Source organism: Hippocampus bargibanti, linkage group LG10, assembly GCF_051943395.1.
Source record: "Hippocampus bargibanti isolate YZ-2025 linkage group LG10, ASM5194339v1, whole genome shotgun sequence".
Taxonomy (NCBI): domain Eukaryota; kingdom Metazoa; phylum Chordata; class Actinopteri; order Syngnathiformes; family Syngnathidae; genus Hippocampus; species Hippocampus bargibanti.
The window spans coordinates 13,037,872-13,058,117 of record NC_142743.1 but is presented as its reverse complement, the minus strand read 5'-3'; the positions used below and the strand labels follow the sequence as shown (position 1 = coordinate 13,058,117).

Genomic DNA, 20,246 nt, shown 5'->3' with positions numbered 1-20,246 from the left:
ATTTATTTTGAATCGCTTCAGACCATCCGGAAACCCACAAAAAAGTCTCAAGGAATCATTCATGACGAAAAAGGTATTAAAGGACAACCGACACCTCCGGACAAGTTGCGTTCATAATTTGTAAAATCACTTCAAATGACTTTTACTGAGCACATTTTACAAAGATTCCACCATTTTACGTTTTAAGACTCGCGCTGAATATTCCGGAAATCTTGTTTTCGAGTTGATCACGACGCCTGACATGACGTCACGTCTCGAACGCCCCTGACCGAGAAAGCGACACACATTGCATTTTGGGTACTTTGTTTCATCTGAAAACTTTGTGTTGATGTCGAAATTAGAAGGAAAACACAAATAATGCGATGGTGAATTGTTGTGTGTTGCACCAAGACTACTCCCCTAAGTGACGTCACGGAGGGAACACCCCTGACCGAGAAAGCGACACACATTGCATTTTGGGTACTTTGTTTCATCTGAAAACTTTGTGGTGATGTCGAAATTAGAAGGAAAACACAAATAATGCGATGGTGAATTGTTGTGTGTTGCACCAAGACTACTATTTGATACTAGTTGACACAAATTCCCAGCAGATAAATCAGCCCATTTCCAATGGAGCTTGGGCGCCATCTTGTGCATTTTCTGGGACGCTACATTGGAGTCCTGACGGCTCGAATTGATATGCAAGTACTTCTTTAATCAAATGCAAACATTTACGCTTTCCTCTTCAGAACTATTTGAATCATATTCATAACTGGATGAGTAACAAGAAAGCATCTTCTCCGAATTTGAAGCCAATTTCCGAGGTCATTTTGAAGTAGTTTTGGGACACTTTTTTTTCACTTTATTATTGGTGTTTTGCATTTGACTAAATATATCAGCCTGTGTGTTTTGGGTATTTTAGATGCTATAAAATGTTTTTCTGATGTCAGTTAGGAAACAACAAAATGGTGTCGGTTGTCCTTTAAGGTCATATCAAACAGGTTCTACAGATTTTTTTTCAATAGCTTCTAGATCATCCGGAAACCCCAAAAAAGTCTCAAGAAATCATTGATGGCGAAAAAGGGATTAAAATCTATCATTTTTGATCAAATAGTTATTTTAAGGTCATATATAAGAGGGCGGGCGGCCCGGTAGTCGAGTGGTTAGTACACCGGCTTCACAGTGCAGAGGTCGCCGGTTCGCGTCCCAGTCCGGCCTCCCTGTGTGGAGTTTGCATGTTCTCCTCGGACCCGCGTGGGTTTTCTCCGGGTCCTCCGGTTTCCTCCCACACTCCAAAAACATGCATGGCAGGCAGATTGACCACTCCAAATTGTCCCTAGGTGTGAGTGTGAGAATGACTGTTGTATGTCTTTGTGTGCCCTGCGATTGGCTGGCAACCAATTCAGGGTGTCCCCCGCTTCGTGCCCGAAGACAGCTGAGATAGGCTCCAGCATCCCCCGCGACCCTAATGAGGAATAAGCGGTACGGAAAATGAGATGAGATGAGAGAGATATAAGAGGGCGTACAGATTTTTTTTCACTGGCTCTTAGATCTTAATGAGACCCACACAAAGGGTTCATGGACTTATTTATGATCGACAAGATACTTCCAATTTGACATTTTGGATGGAAGCGGACATTTTAACCCTTTCCGGGATGACGGTCATCACAGTGGATAGACAATCCTAAACTACTCTGTACTACATCAATGACTAGACATGGTTTTTAATGTACAAATATTCACTCAGAATCAGATTCATCTTTATTTCCAAGCATGTAGCACACACAAGGAATTTGTCTCCGTTCACTGTAAATACGCCCCCGCCCAAAAAAACAAACAAACATGAATGGGTGTAATCGTAAATTGGTGCAAATTTGATTGTATTGGATACGGTCCAATGCATGACAATAAAGGCTGCTATTTAAAGCCGGCGTATTTTCTCAGAGTCATGTGGCGGAAAACGATTAGAAAGTGTCGCTTCAGAGATTCCTCGCCTTCATTACGGCTAATTGGATTGAGCGGGGCCCACTCATTGGCCCACATTTATGCATTGACACCGCATTTAAGGCGCTTAATGTGAAAGGCACTGATATCACGGGACTGACATGTAAGCCTCAGAATCCAAGTGGATGTCGGAAGAGTTTTTTATAGGTGGAGTAAGAGGGGAAAGGCTAGCGGGGGCGGGTGAGCGCTGACATAATCTCAGTGACGCTAAAACGAAGTGACACGGAACGCGGCGCCGACGTAGTATGTCGATCCCCGTGAGACGTTTCCATCGACAGGCCCTCCGCGACTTCGCTCCCCCCCCCCCCCAACGTCGTAACCTGACCAAAAAAAAGTTTGAAGGAAGATTGGAAGGAAGCAGGTTCTCTCGGCAAATATGTGCGGCATGGCCACGTGCACGCGCTTGACCTAGAAAACGTTGCCTGCGCAGCTGCGCTCACAGAGCGAGTCTCATTTTCATCATGCATAAGTGCATACAGTGGAGTAAGTGTGTGAGCGACGGGATGAAAAGCGTCACAAGATGCAAAGAATTAAAAGTGACACCTTCTTAAAAAAAGAGCCTAGAAAGTGAAAATAATGTCTTTTAAATTTGACACAACACGGTGTTATCCCTGGCGAGCCCAGCCCTTTGAAATTTGAATGGTTTTGAAAAAAAAAACAAGGACCAAACAAAAAACTGGTTTTATGTGGCTCTACAAACAGATTTCCTTCTGCTAGTTTTTCCGAAAAACGATGGTCAAATGTAGTTGTGATTTGTGTGCTTTTCTAATTTAATTTTTACTTCAGTGGTGGATTTCTTACCTCCCCGCTTTTCCGAAATATCTGGTGTGCTTTTAGGCAAAAACAAATAAATCTGCATTTCTTCTTTTCAGTTTTGTAGGAGTCTGAAAAGCTGTATTCATACATATTTCGACTGCTAGATGTGGTATAATCTAAGATGTGAAATATTAGGATACAGTGATAGCTCGGCTTACGAACGCTTTAACTTACGAACTTTCACCGTGGAAAAGTTAAATTTGCGAGTATTTAATCTTGGCATACAAACTATTTTTCAGGAAACACACGGAGCGCCACAATGAGTGTTGTGTCGTTCGCAAACGAGCCCGTTCTACTTCAGAGGTAGAAATGGCAGCCGACTTTTTTGGCCTCTATTCCCCGCCCCCGGTCTTCGGTTAAAGCCGCACGTCATAGGTCAAGATCCGTGGTAGAGGAGGGAGGGGACATATGCAGCAGTGAGGGGGGGGGGGGCACAGAGCAGCACATTATAGAGGATAGGCAGACGACAGAGAGAGAGTGAGAAAATGGATAGAAAACACAGTGAAATTTGGACTCGTTTCAACTTTATTGATAATTCAAAGTCAGAGTGTAGACTGCAAGGTTAAAATATCCCATCAATAAGGCTGCACAAATAACCGGCACAAGCCATCTGTACAATTTGAAGAGAAAAGACAAGCAAGGGAACCAGCTATTAATGAAGTTTCTAGTGTGTCTGCCTGCATCTGTTGCAATATCACAACTTCCAAGATGTACAACCCAGAGCTCCTTGAGACACTTTATGCAAAAAGCTATCAATCCAGCTAAACAGAACACAATTGATGAGGAACTAGGTAAAATTATCACAGAGAAAGCACGGCAACTTCACTTGGATATTGTCAAGAGGCAACCTGGAAGTTCGTCATCCATTGATGATTTCAAGGCTAGCCACGGATGGTTTGAGAACTTTAAGCGTCGTACAGGGATTCATAGTGTCATTATCATGGAGAGGCAGCCAGTTCTGACGATAAAGCTGCCAAAGCTTACAAGGAATAATTCCTCAAGATGGTGGAAGAAGGCTCCGTTCCTCATCAAGTGTTTAATGCGGATGAAACCGGCCACTCCATTCCAAGCCATCAAAGACCATCACAAAGGTCAATAAAACAACTTTATTATACAGTACAGTTTATTTCTTTAATTTCAATACCATAGCAAATTTATCATACATCAAATAAGGTTTATTTTGTGTAGTTTTAAGGCTTATTTAGTAGAAAATTGTTTTATTGGGACCTGGAAACGGATTATTCTCATTTTAATTGTTTCCTATGGGAAATTAATGTTTGGAATACACACTTTTCGCCGTAAACAGACTTTCTGGGAACCAATTAAGTTCGCAAGCCAATGTATCACTGTATATCTATTTTGTATAATAGAGTTATGTACTTCTCCTAGTGTACTGTACTTCTGAGTCACATTTTACTGGAGTCTATGCTGTTCATCATCAATTACTGGGGGAAAAAAAGCCACGTCATGCTAAAGCTAGCAGTGGCCACCATGGTAATTGGCAGTTTTTCCATGCTTGTTTTCCAATGGAGACCAAAACAAATTCATCATCAAAAGTGAGATTAAAATCGTGATAAATCAGACTTAATTGATGAGTTATCGTGGCCTTAAAAGTTTTTTTAACTTGGCAAAATAATTCAAATGAATCTGTGATAAATCAGTAAATAACGCAAACAGCGCTTTCAGCCTTCCCCGTTAGCGCCAGGGAGCGCATTTATCAGCGTGTCTGCACTCTTTCCAATCAAGCTTGTGTTATATTTAGACACTTTATAACCCTACCTGTCTGTAAACAGGAAGCTGGGCAGATTACGACCAACCATCTGGACATTAATACACAATGAGGAGCCAAAAGCAAATTTGCCGGTCACAAACCAGACTTGTTAGTCATTTGCGTGGGCATTTGCAAGGGCTGAGACGCATATCTTCCCAAAATACTCCAAAAATACAGTATTTCCATTTAATGTATTAATTTTATTTGTGTTATGTTTGTGTACACATCGCGCAATAATCCCATTATGATCATTATGTTGTGACATGTGGGATGACTTTTTGTTTTCAAAATCGCTAATGCTAAATGCTTCTACAATAACTACTACTACTACTACCACTACCGCTAAAAGGACAACTGCTACCGCTTCTTCTTCTTTTTCTTCTTTGCTGTATTACGGTTATAAATGTATACCGCCACCTACTGTACAGGAATGTTTCCATCGCTAGTCAACAGAAGCAACGTTGCTCCAATTCAATTCAGACCCGTGAATGACACGGTTTGAATAATAATTATTTCACCAAGATTCAACAGAAAACCGCAACCGCGAAGGTGTCTATTCAACAAAGTTCACTAAGGTACGGCAGATTGAAGACATGCGTCGTCAGAGTCAAGTTAAGTGACCTCACCTTGGTCTGCCTCTTTAGCCAATCACAGATGGTCCCGCCTCCTCGAAGCAGAGATCTTGAAAACATAACACTCACTCCCACATATAAATCGGTCGTGTTTCTGTTCGTTGTCAGCAAAAAAAAAAAAAAAAAAAACGGGCGTTCCGTCAGTGACCCGATGAGCGCTGGCAGATGATAACCCACTTCCATCAATCCTGAGTCCACCATTTTTTTACTTTTATGATGATGATTATTTTTAAGTAATCTGTCATTTGTCAGCAAAATGGCCGTCTCTTAGTGAGTGTGAATGAATGTACTCAATTTGGCTTATTGTGTATTTTAATTTTTCTCCGGACCCATAAAGTTCAAGACCGTCCTGCACCACGGGCAGCCTAAGCAGATATTTCATTGCCATGCTATTGACGTAGCTGATCGCCTACAGAAGCCAAAGCCCGACGAATTGAACTGGACTCGCGTTTGGTGGAAACATGGCTGCGAGCTTATTGGCACACAAGTTGTGCACGACTTTCAGATCGCCTGGGAAAAGTTCTTTATAAATGAATACAGATGCAGATTTGACTGACAGCCGAGGCCCTTTCAACCGCGATGCGTTTTCAGCCATCGGTTCATCTCGTCGCGTATGGATTTGTTTAACGGCGCGCCATTATTGATGTCTGGCGAGCACGTCACCCTCCAGCAAATAGCTTTAATTCGAATGGGAAGAAGTATTCCCTATTACTCAGTGGGGTGCAAAAGCGGGGCAGTCGAAAGTGACGACCAGGAGTGTCGGGAAAAGACGTGGAGGTGTGGGAAAAAATTGCCAGAGGTCTGACCAGGGCTTTATCGGCAGTCCAAGCAAGAACAACAAAAGCCCGAAAAAAATTCGAGAATGGCGCTCCACGTCATTTTAAATTCCAGAATAAATTCAGCAATGGCAGTGAATGAGTTAAATGTGAGGTTTTGTCTGGGTTTGCATTGTGACATGCAATTTAATCTGTTTTAAAATTTGAAAGATTTTGTCCAAATTTGGTGGCAATTTGTGTGACTTTTGAGTCATCAGTGCGGCGCTGATTTCGGTGAGATTTTGGGTGATTTTATCGACATATTTTACTTCTAGCCAAATTTTCAAGATTTTTAACGACTTAAGACAACCCCCTTCCCAAAATCAATAAATACAATTGGGCTTCATAACTTTTTTTTTTGTGTGATTTGGACAAACACCACAATTTTTCTGACTTGAAATTTTAATAATAATAATAATAATAATAAGAAGAATAATAAGAATAATAATAATGAGAATGAATGAGAAGAAGAAGAAGAAGAAGAAGAAGAAGAAGAAGAAGAGGGCAGAGCAGCTGTGGCTCTGCCACCCATGATCTGTCACCCAAATTTTGACACAATTTTCACGTATTTATAAAGAAGTCAATATCGTGCGCACACGAAAGTTGAGCGAGTGCGGGGGGCGGGGAGCAGTTGGGGGGCAGAGGAAACAGAGGAATGACTCGACAGGCTTCCTCTCTTGGAAACATGCTGGAATTCCCGTCCCCGATGAAAGCTGTGTTTGAATGCCATCTTTGTGGCAAAGCCCATTTTATTCTTCTTTAAATTAAAGGCGGAGCCAAAAGGTTCAATGACGAGTTTGCGGCAAAAAGCTTCATACATGTGCCGATGAAACACGAGTAAACGCGTGACTGCAGCCGCCTCGAGCGAGAGGCCAAGGACGCTGGTGTCAGATGACGCCGGGGCGTCGAACGTTGCATTTCCAACGCGCTCCGCTTCCATTGGGACCAAAGTGAGTAGCCCAACAGGCTAGCTTAGCAAAAATGCTAATTCCGGCCCAAGGGCAACATACGGATCGTTTCAAGAGGTCTTTGTCAACCGTGACGCCACACGACGGCGGCCCCCGAATGGCAACATCCCCAGCGATCTCCAAAATGCGTCGCTCTCTGCTCATCAAATGCTAACATGTCATTTAACAAGCTACATAATAATAATACATTTCATTTATAAGCGCCTTTCAAAACTCTCAAGGTCGCTTTACAGTCACCGTATACGTTTTTCTCTGCAGATGAGCAGCGGCAGCCACACGCGCCAGAAAGCTAGCTAGCTAGCTAACTAGCCAGTAGTTCACCAATAGCTAATAGATAGCTATCAAGACAGACAGCCAGCTATCTAGCTAGCTATCTAGATAGATATCTATCCATTAGCAATATAGCCATCCTTCTAGCTAGCTATCTCAATAGCTATCTATTAGCTATCCATTAGCTATCGAGCTAGTTATCCATTTGCTATATAACTATCATGTTTGCTAGCTATCTCTCGAGAGCTATCTATTAGCTATGTTTATTCATGTATTAATTCATTAATTCATTTATTTATTATTGCTTACATGTTATTTATTTGTTTTTATTTCATTAAAATTTATTTATTAGGCACAGGAGCCTTTACACCAGCTCCTATATTTTGTTCTTCTATTCCCAAGACATGTTTTTTAGGGGGGGGGGGTGGTTTTATGAGAATGTTTTTAACCCTTCCATGTGTCCCGTAAACTAATATGTCAAGCTATAACACACATGACAAAAAACAAATGCCATATTTAGAACAGCAATATCCCTATTTTTCCACCCCCCCCATAACCCTTAAACTAAGAAATGTAACTTACCTCACAATGTTCATCAATGATCATGACCAAAGTTGTAAAACATATAAATAAAAAATGAATCTACTGCTGTTGCTATTCAGACAAACATTACTCTCTTGCTCATGTTTTCTAGGGGAAATAATGTGGCTCACACTTCCTGGTCTCTCTTCCTCTTTCAAGTTGATATTGTTGCTCTCAATGCTGCTCCGCCAACCAGTGGTCATTTGTGGAATTACACCCCGCAATAAAGAATCATTTAGGCCAGCTGTGCTAAAAAAATCACCTATTAAAAACATTATCAACAGACACTAAAAATGGTAAATATATATTTATTCTTAAAAAATAAAGTAAAAGATAATCGCAGCTGAGCATGAAAACACGTCAGAACATGTCTGAAAGTTCTTAAACGACAACCGACACCTCATGTTGTGTCCATAATTTGTAAAATCACCTGAGCGTATTTTACAAAGATTCCACGGCATATAGCTATAGTTTACGTTTTAAGACTCGCACTGAATATTCAGGAAGTCTTGCTCTCGAGTTGATGACGATGCCTGACGTGACGCCACGTCTGAAACACCCCTGACCGAGAAAATGACACACAATGCATTTCGGGTACTTTGTTTGGTCTGAAAACTTTGCGTTGATCCGTGTTGATGGCAAAATAAGAAGGAAAAAACATAAATAACGCGATGGTGAACCGTTGTGTATTGCAGCAAGACTACTATTTGATACTAGTTGACACAAATTCCCAGCAGACAAATCAGCCCATTTCCAATGGAGCTTGGGCGCCATCTTGTGCACTTTCTGGGACGCTACATTGCTGTCATTGACGGCTCGAATTGATATGCAAGTACTTCTTTAATCGATTGCAAACATGTATGCTTTCCTCTTCAGAACTATTTCAATCATATTCATAACTGGAGGTGTAACAAGAAAGCATATTCTCCGAATCTGAAGCCATTGTTTTGATTCTCGAGCAAGGCAAGACGTCCTGGCGTGACGTCACGAACAAGGGGGCGGGACCTTCCGAAACTGAAACTTTCTGAGGTCACTTTGAAGTAGCTTTGGGACATTTTCAGTCATTTTTATTGGTGTTTTGCATTTGACTAAAAATATCAGCCTGTGTGTTTTGGGTATTTTAGATGCTATAAAACGTTTTTCTGATGTCACTTAGAAAACAAAAAAAATGGTGTCGGTTGTCCTTTAATGCTTCATCAAGCGGCCTTAAAATGCCCCAAAATGTTTGTAATGCAGTTCCTCGTGTTTAAAACCGGCCTCCGCTGTCTCTGCATGAACTTGTTTACTGCTTCTTCAGTCGTGTCTGACGTGTCCTTCAATTCCACAATCCCCTGCAGGCCTGCAGAGAGACTTGTGGGGAAAGGGCGGCCTCATGCACCACTGCAAACGCAGCGCCTTATTAAATAAACATTATAAAAGTGTGTGGCGGCCCTCACCTGAGTCAAGTTTACTGACGTGACCTGTGTTAGCTTGCTTCCGTTTTGGCTTTGAATCTGGGTCCAAGCGAATGAATCTGGGTCCAAGCGAATCTTCAAAACGTTTCCACAGCGCATCAGCGTTCCAGCTAGAAGTTGATTAATGCATTTTTTTCCTTCAATTTACTCAGGTCGAAACAGCAAGTGCGTTTTTGGATGTGAATATTTTTTTGACATGGATTACTTACTTATAGTGATACCTCAGTTTACGAACTCCTTTTGTATGCATTAGGTGGTTTGAACAAGGTTCAGTGTACCATTTTTTTTACACAAAAAAAGCGATAAAAATAACGTAAAGGCAAATTCCGTTCGAATCTGGTGCTTTTTTTGTGGCCAAGTATCACTTTTATCAAGTATTTGGTGTCACTGACAATGCTCTGAAACTTTCGGAGTTTTATTTAGTGCTCATCTTTTTTTTTTCTTAGACCATTTTTTTAAAAACTCTCATAAGGACATGCTGCCCATTATGCACAGACAGCGGTTTTTCTTTTTTTCTTGCGCATTTTTTTTTTCAGTCAAAGCTAATAGCGTCATGTCCCTCAGCAGGTGCTGCATTGTTCATCTGTTGGCCATCTGGGCCTGTAATCCTTCAGAGGTGAGCAAACTGAATTTGAAAAAGGTCACTGCGCAGACACATTTAGTTTAACCGAACTGCACTACACCACACCACTCCTGCGTTTGTGTGTGTGTTTGCCATCCAACTTTCTTTTCCGAGTGCATGTTTTGCTAGCTCACGGTTCGCAATCTCGGATGACCTTTTCTAAAAGTAATGGCAAGCTTTTTACTGTGAGAGGTCCAGATGCTGAGTTCTATCTATCTATCTATCTATCTATCTATCTATCTATCTATCTATCTATCTATCTATCTATCTATCTATCTATCTATCTATCTATCTATCTATCTATCTATCTATCTATCTATCTATCTATCTATCTATCTATCTATCTATCTATGCATCTATCTATCTATCTATCTATCATCTCTCTCTGTCTCAGTCTGTCTGTCTGTCTGTCTGTCTCTCTCCAATCTCATCTGTCTCTCTTCCTTTCGCTCATTGTCTTGCTCTCTCTATCTCGCTAGCTAGCTATTTCACTATCTATCTATCTATCTATCTATCTATCTATCTATCTATCTATCTATCTATCTATCTATCTATCTATCTATCTATCTATCTATCTATCTATCTATCTATCTATCTATCTATCCATCCATCCATCCATCCATCCATCCATCCATCCATCCATCTATCTATCTATCTATCTATCTATCTATCTATCTATCTATCTATCTATCTATCTATCTATCTATCTATCTATCTATCTATCTATCTATCTATCTATCTATCTATCTATCTATCTATCCACCCACCTACCTACCTACCTACATACCTACTTACTTAATACCCCCGTCTCTCTCTCTCTCTCTCTCTCTCTCTCTCTCTCTCTCTCTCTCTCTCTCTCTCTCTCTCTCTCTCTCTCTCTCTCTCTCTCTCTCTCTCTCTCTACCTACCTACCTACGTACGTATCTTGCTCGCTAGGTAGCTGTTTCGCTATCTATCTATTTATCCATCAAAACCACCTACATTCATTTTTTGAATGTGATTAATCGAGAGAGAGAGAGAGAAACTGAGACAGAGACATTAGAATCAGAAGCCCATTTAGGATAGGTGGTTTTCAAAATAGATGAGTGGACTGATAAAACGATGCAAGACAACCACGTCCATCTCTGTCCCGGCACATATTTCATAGCTGAGTGCTTCGCTGACGGGTCGTCAGTTGCTTCCCAGGCGTTGACGATTGAGCACTTCTCGAGCGGACGTGCAGAATGTGCAGTGGCGGTGTTAACCGCCTGGACGGGAGCCAGCTGCTAACAGCCCTGTTTCTTTTGGTCTCGGTTTATTCGTGAATTTCTTTCTTTTTTGCTTCCCTGCGATTTCAGCCCGCCGCTCGGCTGTTAATTGGACAAACAATAAACACCCCTGACGCGGCTAACTTTAGCCGTCGTTTGGTTGTACAATGGGGTTAGTGTGTGTGCGTTTGTGAGCATGAGTTGGTGTGTAACCCCTCCCATTTTCAACCCCCCCTAAGGTCTTCTCTCTTGTCGGATGCTAAATGACTGGTGGGAATGGGGGATGGTGACATGTGATGGTGACTGTGCAGGCTAGCCAGCAACATGTGTCAGCTGATGTTAACCCACATTTGGTCCCCCCCCCACCCCCACACAGTCACATCGGAGACGCAAAGGTCAACGTCGAAAAGGGATTCTTTTTATTTGCCGGGTTAATTTTTCCTTTGTGCATCAGTTCGGTTGACTTGCTTTTCGAGGTTGAGGTCGCTGTCATCCGTCCGGCCATTTTCTGTCCTGCTTGTCCTCCTCAGTGTCCCTATTCTGGTGGACTTTTGATAAAACAAGCAGGATCACCAGGTTGGCCAATATGGATGTTTTCGGACCAATGACAAATTTGATTGAGCAAAATGAATCAATAATTAATCATTTACCCAAAAATGTAAACAGACTGCCAGACGATGTGTAAAAAAGGGGTCCACTACAATGCTAGAGTTTTTGTCATTGACACTTGAATTCCAGGACCTACAGAATATTGCGTTTTAGGACTACATCAATATTCAATTCTGCATAAAAAACCTGAGAATCTCTTCTTTCATCAGCAAAAAAGAGTTAATTCCGAAATTACATGGGTCTGAAGTTATATGAGCTTGAAATGAGGGTGGATGTACAAAATACAATGCAATACATACATATTGGTTTATATAGCGCTTTTAAAACAGCTGAAGCTGGAATAAAGTGAAAACATGGAAAAAAGACAAATCTTACCCCCTTGTGGAAAAGAAAGAAACATTGCCAGAGGTAATGGTCAGCGCTTTATCGGTACCGAGCATGAAAAAAACGAAACTAATTCGGGAATGGGACTCATCGTTATATTTTCAAATCCTGAATAAATTTGTGAATGGCAGTGAATGAGTTAAAAAACTCAATCATTTAGTCGTTGCAAGGCTAATTGTTGCTAATGCTAATTATTACTAATGCTAAGTATGAGAGTGGCCTATGAGTAGTGTGTGTGCGTGTGTGTTGTTTGTGTGTGTGTTTTGTTTGTGCGTGTGTGTGCACTCAGGTCAGGGCTGAAAACCTTTCAGGATAATCTTCCTCTCCAGGGATTTCTCCCGCCGTGGACCTTTAAGCTCTTGGAGGTCACCTGTTGCGTGAACCCAGTCGGCCACGCGTCGAGCGCAGGGGGCCGTTTGCCGGCAACTTATAATATCCGGGCTGGTCTATCAACACTTGAAAATCCATGGTGGGATGCTTTTTGTTTTTATTTTATAGGTTTCAACTGGTTTACATTGTCTAAGCCTGTAACAATAACACGATACAATGTTATTGGCTTATGTCCTGTGCTGGCCCGCCCCAAAATTTGAGAGACATTTGAAGTTCTCTTTATGGTAGCGTCAAAATGATTCGGAGGCGCCTATTTGATGTCTTGCAATGTAAATGTGCAAATGAGCAAAAGTCGGCGTCCACCTTGAGAGCGCAAGGAAGTGGCAAAGTCACAAAAAGGGGACGTCTCGCCTTTCCATACGTCCGGTTTGCCGCTCGGTCGGGCATGATGCCAGGGTCACCTTGGCGAGCGTAACTGAATCGCCGGTAGCTCTCGTACGCCCTTGCTCTCTGTCTTTCTCACTCTCTTCCCGTCGGTCGAGCAGGGATCAGCCTAAATGTTTAGACTGTCTTATGTAAGCTCTCCCCCACCCCTTGTTTAGTTTTGCTCCTTTCCCATTGCCAATATGCAAAGTCGAGGACAGTATAAATAGAATCTGGGATGCTCGCGTGTGCTCGGTTGTGTAAATATTACAGTAGTGCTACTGTAATGTCAAGGATGGGTGAAGGTAACCAGCACGTTTGCAGGGGCACGGAACAAGAGAATAAAACATTTTTTTTTTCTCAAAAGATGACATCCAAATTTTCTATGAATGAATAAATACAACTACAAAAAAAGCCCCAAACTAAACAAACAACTATCCACAGCCCGACTACGCAGTTTCTACGCAAAGTCTATCCATTTTTGTATCCAAGATAGTGTATGTATTACAGGGGGAAAAAAACAAGCTACAAACTAAACCAGCAACCATCCGCAGCCTGACGAGGCAGCTTCTACGCTCAGCAAAGTCAATCTGGCATTTCATATATTGAATAGTGTAGTATTAAAGGACAACCGACGTCACTTTTTTGTTTCTTAACTGACATCAGAAAAACGTTTTATAGCATCTAAAATACCCAAAACACGCAGTATGATATTTTATTCAAATGCAAAACACCAATAAAAATGACTTAAAGTGTCCAAAATCTGCAAAAAAATTTAGCTGAGAATTGGGCATTTTCAGAAAGTCCCGCCCGAAGTTTGTGACGTCACGCCAAGACGTCTTGCATTGCTTGTGAATCAAAACAATGGTTTCAGATTCGGAGAATATGCTTTCTTGTTACACATCCAGTTATGAATATGATTCAAATAGTTCTGAAGAGGAAAGCATACGTTTGCAATCGATTAAAGAATTTATTCCATGCCATTTTGAGGCAACATTGGGGAGTAACGGATCACCAGAAAAGAGGCACAAAATGGCGACCTCCTGTGGCCACCTGCGTTTCCACAGGCTGATAAATTCCTTATATGGAGCTTGGACACCCTCTTCTGGCGGCTTTTGGGTGCAACACAAGTTTTTCAGACCAAACAATACAGCAAAATACATTGACGTGATGGAAGGACTGCTACAATGTGTCTTTTTTTTCAGTCAGGGGGCGTTCCTTTAGTGACGTCACGTACGGACTCGTCACCAACTCAAAAACAAGACTTCCCGAATATTCGGTGCGAGTTTTAAAATGTAAAATATAGCTGTATCCGGTGGAATCTTGCTCAGTAGAAGTCATTTGAAGCCATTTTACAAACTATGGACACAACTTGTCCGGAGACGTCGATTGTCCTTTAAGGATAAAAAAATAACTAAACCAGCAACCATCTGCAGCCCAACAAGGCAGTTTCTACACTCACCAAAGTTTGTCCATCACTTTTGTATACTATTAGTGTGTCCAGGGAAAAACAAAAAACAAAAAAACAAACTAGCCCAGCAACCATCCGCAGCCCGACGAGGCAGTTTCTATGCTAAGTAAAATCTATCCATCATTTTTGTATACAAGATAGTGTAGTACAAGGGGAAAAACACTAACTAAATCAGCAACCATCTGCAGCCTGACGAGGCGGGTTCTCCGCTCAGCAAAGTCTATCCATCATTTTGTATATTGGATAGTGTAGTACAAATGATAAAAAACTAACTCAACCAGCAACCATCCGCAGCCCAACTTGGCAGCTTCTATGCTCACCAAAGTCTGTCCGTCACTTTTGTTTACTCGTTAATGTAGGGAAAAACAAAAAAACATACCGCAGCTCGACTAGGTAATTTCTACACTGACCAAAGTCTGTCCATCACTTTTTTATACTAGTTAGTGTGCACGGGGAAAAACAAAAAACGAACTCCAAACTAACCCAGAAACCGTCCGCAGCTCGACAAGGCGGTTTCTATGCTTAGCAAAGCCTGTCATTTTGCATATTGGAACGTGTCATACAGGGAAATTAAAAAAAAAACTAAGTAAACCAGCACCCATCAGCAACCCGACTAGGCAGTTTCTCTCGCCATGTCGTCAGGCCCGAAGTGACTCTACTGTCCATGATAGAGTGGCTTTGACTGCAAGATGTGATGAATCACTGGTGGGACTTCCCTGCTACGAGCTTGTTTTTTTTTCTCTCCCAGCGTGCGGAGGACTTGAGGAAAAGCTCGAGGAGTAGTCACGGCACAAACATTTTAGTGTTACACTGGGCCTTTCGGTTCTATTCTTATCCCACATTGTAAAACAGCCCCCGCCGGTCTGAGAAACGGCAGAAAACGGGGGGCCTTGTATACTCGCGTCGGTCGGGGGAAATAAACATCAGCTCCACCAGTTAGCTCTCTTTGTATGTTCTCTTTAAGTGATGAAAGGACGCAGAAAACAATGGAGCGGTAGCTTTGGGCTTTCTGCGGGAAGGAAGGAAAATAAAGAGAAGGGAAAAGAAGTGGGGTGATCATGGAGCAAAATTATGTTGTCGGAGACATGACGAGAATCAGCTGCTTGACAAATGTGTATGAATAGAAAATAAATTCATCAGTGTTAAAAAAAATACCTCCTCCTCAGGCTTCCCGACATTGTGGTTTTGTCCACTAAATACGCTAAAAATTCTGCCTTGACACTCAAACACGTTTTATTTTGTGGGTCACATGTGCACAACTGTCTGTTGTGTGAGCCACTGGCTGTAAAACATGTGTTTCATAAACACAGCGGCGAATAACTTTCCCCAAAAGTGTCTCCTGTGAGGCTCGCTAGCTAGCTCATTAGCCTGCGGACCAGGGACCGCGGTTAACTCAGCGACTCATGAAATTTTCTGTTTTGTGTGGATCTACATAATAGAGAGGGGTCTTGTGGACTTCCAGGCTAGCTATTTAGCATGCTATTTAGCGTGCTATCTAGCTAACGAGCGGACTGCTAGCCAGGTTGTCTGAAATGGTAGCGCTTCATACTTGAATAGCGTGGTGTCATGTTGAAAAGGAGTCTTCAACAATTCAGCATGAAATTGTTCTCAGTTTTTTGGACATTTTCTAAACTTTTACTTAAATGTGTTACATTTTTATTAGCTTAAAAATGAGACGAGTGAAGTGGATCAGAAAAAAACAGCTATCGACTAAGCTCAAACTTACACAGCTCAAACTCATTTGAGCTGCGTGATTTAGCCGATGCTAAGCTAATTTAGATACTAAGCTAATTTCCAGGCTATAAAAGTTGGTTAGTTAACAGGGGAATTGATTCTCGCTAACGCAAGCAGTATCTAGGATTTTTTTGTTAGTTTGCTTTTTTCATGTATTGTCTCTTTTCTTGCCTGTTTATATCATATGGGTCAATTTCAATTCTGGCAAACAGAGATGCATCAGATGTCTAGTTAGGTAGCGGGCGGTGTTTAGTTATTTTTTATTATTTTTTTGTTTTCTTTTTTGTGTACAGTCACCACAGCCTAGCCTGTCAACTCTGCTTTTGTAAGCGTGCAGTGAGTGACCTATATACCCCTCCAGGGGAGAGAAAGTCACCTTGCTAATGGGACTGGCTGGCTGGCTCACTCTTAATGTGAGTCGGGATGCACATGTTGTGTGTGTTTTTATTTTTGTTGTCGTGGTTAGTCTTTCGTCACAGTGCTGAGCGATTGGGTTGCGATGTCAACGCTCGCCACGGTTTGATAAGGTCCGGCGTATGTTCACATGTGTTGTTGTGTAGATTTAACATGCTGAAAAACATGGCTGGACATGGATTGGATTTGTACGTGGACACACACGCACACACACACATTAGCGGAAATGACACGGCCCAGTGCCAGAGAGTCAGAAAAACACCTCACCAGAGACTCCTCGAAGCGTCCTAACAAATTGAATGTGTGTGTAGATGGATGAGGGGGAATTAGATCAGCGCTCCTGATTGCATCCGAGTGTACCGCCGACGCCGGGAGCCCTTCCCAGCTTGGAGGAAGCGCCAGTGAGAGAGAGAGAGAGACGTTGGCAGCCATCTTGATGAAGGATGGAAGGAGAATGTTAACCAGACAATCACCTTGCATCTCATTGATTTAGATGGCAGGGAGGCAATTAGTGGAGAAAAAAGAAGAGGGAAGCTGAGGCCACTTTGGATGTTTTGATACAAGTTGTTCTCACCGTGTACCCACCTACATGCGTGCGCGCCCGCATGAAATGTGCGTGAGGGTTATTCGATTTCTATACAGGGCACTTGGCAGAATGCGTGAAAAAAACACCAACACCAACTCGTGCAATTTTTTTTAAAGTATGAACGAACTTTAAAACAAGTCTTGAAAAACTACAATAATAATAATACATTTTATTTATAAGCACCTTTCAAAACTCTCAAGGTCACTTTACAGTCACAGGATACGTTTTTCTGTGGGTGAGCAGCGGCAACCACACACGCCAGCGTTCATTCATCCCGGAATAACTCAAATAGATAAAAAGCTCGATAGCTAGCTAACCGATAGCTAATAGCTAGCTAGTCAGCTAGCTAGATAGATGGCTAATAGTTAGCTAGGTAGCCAGCTAGATAGCCAGCTCGATAGCTAGAATATAAAATAAAACCAAATAAAATAAAATAACATAAAAATAGAGGCTGCCGAAAAGGCAAGCGGAGGGTGAACAGGACACCTGTAAGATCCATTTTCATAAACACATATTTTTCTTTAGTTTTCAAGGCCAGTAAGGCTTGGTACACAAAGAGGCGACTAACCAAATTTTGGAGTTGATATTTGAATCAGAAATGGTCTTGTATCACAAAAAGGGCATAAAGAGTTAAATCCAAAATGATATGGGTCTGGAGTTATATGACCTTGAAATGAGTCCAAAATACAATGCAATACATACAGATTGATTCATACAGCTTGAACAACAGCTGAAGCTGGAACAAAGCGCTAACCTGGAAAAAAGTGAACTACTGCCCCCTTGTTGAAGGGAAAAACATTGCCAGAGGCCATGGCCAGCGCTTTATCGGTAACCAAGCATGAAAAAAAAAAACCCGAACAAATTCGGGAATGGTGCTTTACGCCATATTTTCAAGCTGTGGAGTCGGGTCGTGGTTGTTGTTTTGAACGTGACACAAATACTGCCGGCGCCTCAAGCAATGCTTCATAAGTTTGTTTTTTGTTTCCTTGCAGCTCGCCGCTCAGGCAACCTTCCTCGACGGCCAAGGTGTGCCTCGTATGCGGCGACGAAGCGTCGGGATGCCATTACGGCGTGGTGACGTGTGGCAGCTGCAAGGTCTTCTTCAAAAGAGCCGTGGAAGGTAAGATGCCCAACTTGTACGACGGCGAAAAAAAGCGGGTGGGTCAATTTTTGTCGGGTTGTTGAAAGATGGGGGAGGGAAAACTGAACAGGAAGTTGGGCTATTCTGGCAGGAAGAAGCCTTTTGGGGGTGGGGGGGGGGGGGTCTGCTGTGGGGGTAGAAAGTTGATTTGCTTTCATGGCCGGTCAAAAATGGTATGGCTGGCCAAATCTGGCCCCGAGCCCTGTGCTTGACACCCATATCCTCATATTATTTATTTATTTATTTATTTATTTATTTATTTATTTATTCACTTATTTATTTATTCATTTATTTGTTCATTCATTCATTAATTCATTCATTCATTTATTCATCTGTTCATTTATTTTTTATCACCTATTTATTAATTTTTATGTTTATTTATTTTAATGTTTATTTATGTATTTATCGACCTGTTTATTAATTTATTCACATGTGTATTCATTCAATAACATGGTTATATTTATTGAATTATGTATTTATGCATTTATTTATTCATTCATCCATTTGTTAATTTATTTAGCTACTGTTTATTTGTTTAATCTACCTGTTTTATTTAATCACGTGTTTATTCATTCATTCACATGTATGCATTCAGTTACAGACATTTATTTACTGATTTATGTATTTATACATTTGTTTATTTTATTTTATTCATTCATTCATTCATTCATCTACTGTTTCTTTGTTTTTCTGTTTATTTGTTTACCTATTTATTGATTTAATAATTTATTTGGTTATTCATTCACATGTATTTATGTATTTATTTATTTATTTATTTATTTATTTGTTTATTTATTCATTCGTTCATTCATTTTTCATCTTATATAAAAAAGACAAATAATTTAAAGCATTCACTGTGAAAAAGGGCGACGAGAGGGCAGGTTGAATTGGTTAGCTTGACATTTCAGGGTTTATTTTTACATCTGCCGAATGAAACCCAGACCTAGCGGTGCAGTCACCCGCCTCAGCACCCCCCCCCACCCCCCACCCCTCGAGTGCTCGTCCGACAATTTCAACAAAAGCACTTTTCCAAATCAAATGCCGATTTGACTTGACACCCGTCCGTCCCTTACGGAGACCGATCCAACGTCCTCCACTTTACGTTGTCTCGTCCGTCCGAAAATAACATCAACAAAAGAATCACTCTCGGGTTTGGCGACGGCACTAACACTCGTCGCATAATGAGGGCAGCCCGTGACGCCGCCAAGGTTGCCGGGCAATCGCAACTCGCCTGACCCTCCCCATCCCCATCTAGTCCACTCCAGAGAGGAAGGGACGCAACGAGGCGAGGAGAGACAGAGGACGGCGATGCAGTTCGGGGAGGAAGGACAAAGAAAAAGTCAGACAGATAACGAGACAAGGGGAATGGAGAGGGATGGGAAGCCATGCGTCAGCAGCATCCCCCCCCCATGTCCCCGCCTACCCTTTTATTGCACGATTTCCTTCTCCGAGTGGCCTATGGAGAGGAACAGCAGAGAGTGGGCATGGGTACAAGGGCAAAAAAAGAAGAACCTGACCCTCATTTGGATTTCTTTTCCGAGAGGGAGCGCCAACGTTTGGGCTGCTAACTGAGCTCATTAGTGTAAAAGTAATTAGCATTCAAAGGTTGGAATCCAGCGAGAGTGGAGGGTTAAAACGACAAAGGCGGTTCTCATTTTTGGATCAAAGCGTGAGGTGTGATTTGTTCGAAATAATGCATCGTGAGATCGCTTTCTTCTGATTGGCTGACGAATTTAGCCATTTACTGGTTTTCCAGCCAGCAGAACGGTCAACAAGTTATAAAAATACAGTGATACCTTGGCTTACGAACTTAATTGGTTCCCAGACAGAGTGTGTAAGGCGAAAAGTGTGTATTCCAAAAATGTATTTCTCATAGGAAACCATTAAAATGGGAATAATCCGTTCCCAGGTCCACATGAAACATAATTTTCTCCTTTTGAATTTTCTAAGCCTTAAAACTACACAAAATATACCTTATTTTATGTAGAATAAAT

General features: G+C 41.7%; 1 protein-coding gene across 1 annotated transcript in view; it reads left to right on the top strand.

Annotated features, from left to right (window-relative positions):
- Window positions 1–20,246, top strand: part of nr3c2 (nuclear receptor subfamily 3, group C, member 2) — a 66,324-nt gene that overhangs the window by 25,135 nt on the left and 20,943 nt on the right. The window contains exon 3 of the mRNA XM_089007146.1: window positions 18,104–18,231. Coding sequence (XP_088863272.1) covers window positions 18,104–18,231 — 128 coding nt within the window. The remainder of the gene's footprint in view (window positions 1–18,103; window positions 18,232–20,246) is intronic.